The 6,266-nt window shown below is 42.7% G+C and overlaps 1 protein-coding gene across 1 annotated transcript in view; it reads right to left on the bottom strand.

Annotated features, from left to right (window-relative positions):
* The window catches only part of LPIN1 (lipin 1), a 54,719-nt gene that overhangs the window by 25,327 nt on the left and 23,126 nt on the right, over window positions 1-6,266 (bottom strand). Inside the window, 2 exon segments of the mRNA XM_012803785.2 lie at window positions 948-1,027; window positions 4,047-4,139. Of these exon segments, the coding sequence (XP_012659239.1) occupies window positions 948-1,027; window positions 4,047-4,139 (173 nt within the window).

Below are 6,266 nucleotides of genomic sequence, written 5' to 3'. Positions count from 1 at the left end.
AAGGTCCTGCACGCTCGTGCCCAGCCCATTCCTCTCCACAGGGAACACTAAAGGAATCAGAGCGTCTCCTGCTGTCCCTACACGCATTTCTACTTCCATCAAAGAATTCTAGAAATAACATGAGACACAAAGCCACGGCCAGGAGGACAATCTCATCAGTTCAGTGACATTTACAAGATGCCTACTCTGTGCTGGGCATTGGCTCAGCCTCCAAGGTGCAAAAATGACTAGGAGGTGGGTCTGTTCCTGAATTAATCTGTTAGCATTTTCCATCTGCTAAGTCAGAAATGCACTCCTGGGTTTGTTTCCAAAGCACAGGAATACCACAAAGGTGAGGTTATATGTAAAAGATGTTATCAGCACATGTCAGTTAGTGTCAACGTGTAATAACATAATTAGTGGGGAATGGCACTGTCCTCAGAGCAGAGTCACCTGCCAATCCTATACAAAGAAATTAACCTGAAGACTCAACAGCACAAACTGACCACTATTACCAGACTCTAACCTTTCCTCCATCAAGGTTAATATAATTCCATATCAGTATTCAGAAAAGTATCAGCATAAGCCCTGGTAAGTCTTTAAACTATAGAGAAAGGCAAGTTTCTTCAGAAGGAAAATTTATTTGCATGTTATTGTTAATGCTATTATTTATCACTCTCACCACCCTCGTCATCATCTTCTCTGTATGGAGGGGTGTCTCATGGCAGGACCATGAGAACTGCTCTGGTTATTTCGCCTTACTTAAGGCTTATGTCAATCTTGTAAATTAGCTATTGAAGAAGCAACTGCCTCCACTTATTAATGAGAAAACCAAGGTATGTAAGTTGCTCCAAGTTGCTGAGTGAATCACAGAGCCAGAGCCCAACCCAGCTGGCATCCACCCGGCAGGTGCCATGGTGTGGGACATGGAAAGGGGCAGCAATCTCCCAGGAAGACCCCCACCGTACCTGGTGGCTATGCTCAGCTGTGACGCCTGTTCTCCAGTGCTGTGGCCCTTGCCAGGCAAGCCCTGCTCCGGCTTACTCTCCTAGAGAAGGAGAAGAGAAGAGAGCTGGGAGTAGTGCAGAGAAAGGGCCTGCCCAACAGCTCGTGGGCTCCCACGGGCACCCTCGGGGCCCAGGACAGACCCCCGGAAGGTGGACCCTTCCCCAGCACCACACAACCCAGAGAGGGTCCTGGGAGGCTACGGATGTGTTGGCCTCAGCAGGTTCTGGTGGTTTCTTGGCTTAGGAGTGTACAATTAAGCTGAGAAATATTTCTGACAGAAATGAGTCTGTTATCCATAAGTGTTTGTGGCACCAAACCAAACTTCATTATTACTGTAGCTTATGCAAATGCTTTATCAAGGGCTGCTTGGATTCCCGAGGGCTTTCAAAATATTTTCTTGTCATTGCTGATAGAAACGCTCAAAAATATTTTCACACCACATTTTGCTCGGGGAAAATGTGGAAGCATTTTTCTCCTTTTCAATACCGCATACTCTTAGGAGAAAACGCTCCTCTGATTACTGAACAGAGTCTTGCATTTCTGAGAGAACACCTGGGCCTAGGCCCCAGCCTCACTGGCTTATGAACCTCGGGGGAGTCAGTTAAGAGTTCGGAATTTCACTTCCTCATCTGTGATACAGGTAGGACCTTCTCCATCCCCTAGCACTCCTGTGGGAACCACACAGGAGGTGCTGTGTGTGACATGCAGAGCCTGGCACACAGCGGGCAAGGGTGGAGGGAGGTGGGCTCTGACCACACAGACTTGGAGGAAAACAGAAAAGACCAGACAGGTGTCACAGGGCAGGGGCCGCCCAACAAAATCTCTTTACCTATAGTTAGTTGGTCATTTCTTTAATAAGGAACACGAACAGTATAAGCAACGTAAAAGGCTGACCCCCTTCACATCTGAGCAGTACAAACTAGTTTCAAATACTTCGTGCTCTTACAAGCACATAAATATATTTGCTAGAACACACCCAGTTATTTTAAATTTATGGATTGAGTCAAATAACAGCTACCACTATTAGCAAAATTTAATTTAGCTACTTCAAAAACATACCTACCAGAAATAAAGACATTTCATTTGTTGTTGTTTTTGTTTTTGTTTTGTTTTTGTTTTTTGAGAAATACTTAACTTCACGATTGTTCCTTACTTTGAACTGGCATTCCCTTTAATTCTAACAGATGAGAATTTAGATACTTCACAAGGAGGTCTTCGCAATCTATTTCTGCTTTGAATTTTAGAATAGTCTGCTCTGTAATAAGAAAACTAGAAAGGCCCTTCATGCTTTAAGTCCCCTAGAGTAAAGAATATATATTTGCTTTAACTTACTTACACCCCCTGAACGTCAATAAAACAAATCATTAAAACTTAGATATACTAACAGAAAATGTCAAAGAACAATCACTTCTTGATAAAAATCTTCCAGCAAACTTTTCCCCTTAACCAGAGTTTCTTTTACTATTAAAATAACCAACTTGACTTTTTCTTTGTTGTTTCTTCATACTATATTCCAAAACTAATCATCATTCCCTCAACAAATATTTGCCTAACCCCTACTCTGAGTCTAATATGGCTGCCAGGAATATCAAAAGAATCCAAACCATATATGGTCCCTGCCATTGTTAAGTTTAGTGTCTAGAGGAGGAAAGAGATGTTAAGCGAATAGACTAATAAGTATATAATTATAATCTCTGACACAATTTATGAAGGGAAAGTTCACAGGCAGAGAACAGTAGGCCAGGCTGATCTGTGGTGAAGGGATGAGCTGCTAGTTCACCATGTAAAGAGAGGGAGAGGAGTCCTGAGAACACCAGGGGCAGAAATAACACGTGCAAAGGCCCTGGGGTAGAATGTACTTTAGGCAGCACAGTGAGAGAGTGCAGAGGGCACGAGGAGAGTGGCAAAGACAAGGGTAAAGAGGCAGGCTGGCTCGACAGCACACGAGTGCTACAGGCCACGGTAAGGACACTCACTGGTCATCACTGGGAGAGCCTAGTCCCCTAAAGAGACTGATCCAAGGACAATACAGGGAATGCAGAGGAGAAGGCAAGAGACCATGTGTACTTAACACTAGGAGAAAATGATGGTAGCTTAGATTTGTGGAGCAGAGCTGGAGAAAAAAGGATAAATTTGAGAAATATAAGGGGATAAACTGACAGGACTCAGAGTGAGTGGGGAGAAAAAAGCAGAAAATCTTCTCGACACTCCGCATGGACAGTGAGGCCACTTGCAGGCAGTGGTTTCAATGACGGAAGAGCTCTCCAGAATACCAGGAGCCCAGCTGTAGAGAGGAGGAGTCTGAAAGGCCTTGAAGCATCTACACAGAGGTGACTACTTGGTCGGCTGTTTGACAAGTGAGTGTGGACAGGGAAAGAATGTCTGGTTTGGAAATAAAAACGGAATCATCCATGTGGACAAAAGGGGAAGGTCAGGAGAAGCGAAGATGAAGCAGAAGAGAAGACGACCCCTGAGGACCCTTAGTAAGGGCGCAGCGGGGGTGGCGGGGAGTGGGGTCGGGGGAGAGCCAGGGAAAGGCAGTTGTGGCCCAGAAGCCAAGCAAGAAAAGTGCTTCCAGAAACAGGTGGACAGGTCAACGAAGACCTGAAAAAAATCGCAGGAGCCTACAGAGACAGAAGCCAAAGCCACGTGTAATTAGACCTGTGACTTCAGGGAAATGACTGATAGGAACTCATCTGTCCCTTTAAGTGACAAGGATATAACTCAAACTATCCTCACAGCAAAAAGGGAGATAATGTTTAAAATGAGAAATTAAACAATCAGTTTGAGTCCCTTCTTTTTACAGAGGAAGAAACGCTAAGGTGGGGGGCAGGGGGGGCCTGACTAACAGGTAGCAGAGCCCAGGGGTGCAGCCCGCTCTGCCCAGGCCTCGCTCTTCCTCCCTGGGCGCCCCGAGTACCGTGAGGGTGCACTCCATTCTGCAGCAGAGCTGGCTCATGGAAACGCACGCGTACTTCCCTGATATAAGTGCACAAGAATTAACGTCACTGCCCCAAACTAGCATCGCTGAGCGGAGCTGTCTTGTTTTCTGCACTTACCTCTTTGATTGTGGTGTTTCTTCCCCTCCAGGAAAACCACCATCGTCCTCCCTTTTTAGGCATCTTATCCCTCATGATCGTTTCCACAGTGGCCTGTTTTAAATGGATGGTAACATAAATAATGGAACCAAAAAAAGATCAACTCAGCACATTCGAACCAAAAGAAACATACATGCAAAGTAAAGTAAGATTAAACGAACAAACAAACAAAAAAATCAGAGAGAAAACAGAACGTACTGCTTGTGGATTAAAGATTTTAGAGAAGCAAAACCTAATGGCATCCAAAATTACAGTAAGGTAACTCAAGCATGAAGACTTGAGGGGGTGTTAAAGGAATAAAGAAACGACAAATAAAATACGACACAACAACAACAATGGGAAAAAGAAAGAAAGCATTAAAAACCATTAGTGATTAGTAAGACCAGAAGTTTTCAAATTAAAGTGGCTAACTGGTTAAGGTACCGTTACCCTCAGTAGGATGAGTATAAAATAAAATATGAAAATGGTTAATATGAGGTATAGGATAAAACTGTTTTCGACAAAATGTAAAATAGGCGGAAATTTTTGTTCAGTATAAATTCCAAATTTTGACATGAACAGGTGTATTTGACTTAAAATCTCAAATATTAAATTAAAAATTCGTACTTTTTATCCTACCTGAATAAAAGTTTGATGGGAGAGATTACATATGAATTCATAATTTTCTAAGTATTTCCAAAGAGCAAAATATCGATCTTGAGTCTAATTCTGGGGCCAAGGTAAATGATATCTCGTGCCCCTTCCTCAGTTTACAGAACTTTCAGGTAGCTAATACCTCAGATGAAAGGAAGATTTGAGTCCTTCATGTCAACAGGGTAGAGGTAAGTGGACAGAGAAATAATTCATTGTTTAGTTTAAAAGATCCCTACCTGATACCAAAGACCCTGAGTACACTAAAATGCAAATCACTCACACCTTCTTCGTAAAGATGTCATTTACCCTATCTTCCCTAAATCCACCCTTAAATGTAAAAAAATCCTGATTTAAGGGGTAGAGGAGAAAGGAGAGAGAAGAAAGGAACTAACAAGCTGATTCTCAGACCTAGACAAACTCTTTCTCAAGCTCCTTTGAGAAACAAACAAATCCTTAGGCAGAACAGTAACCTAGCTCTGCTAGGTATTAAAATAGATTTAAAAGCTACAGTAACTACAAGAATGCAGTGTTTTTACAAGAGTTGTCGCAGGAAGGGAAGCCAAAGTCCAGAAATAAATCTAACTTCCCAGAGAAATCTAACAGAGGACAAGTCTTAATTGCCCATCCGTGAGGAAAGGGTGATTTAATAAATGGTGGTGGGATGATTTGGCAGCTAAGTCAGATCCTACTAGTTACCTACATGCCTTCCCTTCTTTCTTGCCAATAGACCAGAAACTCTGTCGGAGAACATATGTTCAGGGAAGAAGGCAGGTTAATATCTGCAGCGCCAACCTTCACAGGTCTAACTCATTCGTGTCATTCCACTGTTTTGCCAACAATGAGTTTAGAGGTGATTGTGTGACCAAGTTTTGGCCAACAAAATACGAGAAAGCTGCCCAAGCCTTCCTGTTTGGGATGTGGTTGGATGAGGAAATGATGGGCAGGGTGGTCAGCTTGTGATGACCATAAAGGAAAAGCCAAGAAAGTCACAGAGCAGCCAACCCAAATTAACCCGCCTGGAACTATCAACCTCTGCAGTGATTATCAGGCAAAATGATAAACCCCTAGTACGTCAGCCACCTCTAGTCATTCTGTTTCCTAAAACCAAAAGCAATTTAGTAACTAGTTAGGGGAAAAAAATGGTTCCTGATGCCCTTATTCCTCTCAAAATCCAAATTCCTCAAAGATTTAAACTGAAAGAAAGCGTGGGAAGAAAACGCAGGACACATTTCCACAAGTTTTGCAAATGGAGTAGCGAGGCCATTCCAAGCATCACACGAAACCTGGCAGTCATAAAAGATGAGACTGACAGATTCTACAAATAAAAAGAATTTCTTTATTAGAGAAATGCCATAAATGAGTCAAATATTACTGACTAAACCTGGAAAAATATTCAATAGACCTATCACAAGAATTAATTTCTTCTAAGTTTCAGAGCCAAGCGTCTCTCTTTTTCTGTGAATAAATCCTTTAACTATATTGCTATTGCATTTAACATAAAAATTTGCCCTAGCCTGGGGCAGCACCTGTGGCTCAGTGGGTAGGGTG

Source organism: Otolemur garnettii, unplaced genomic scaffold (genome assembly GCF_000181295.1).
Source record: "Otolemur garnettii isolate 467f Iridium unplaced genomic scaffold, OtoGar3 scaffold00022, whole genome shotgun sequence".
Lineage (NCBI taxonomy): Eukaryota > Metazoa > Chordata > Mammalia > Primates > Galagidae > Otolemur > Otolemur garnettii.
The sequence above is the reverse complement of the archived record's forward strand: the minus strand, read 5'-3'. Positions and strand labels throughout refer to the sequence as shown.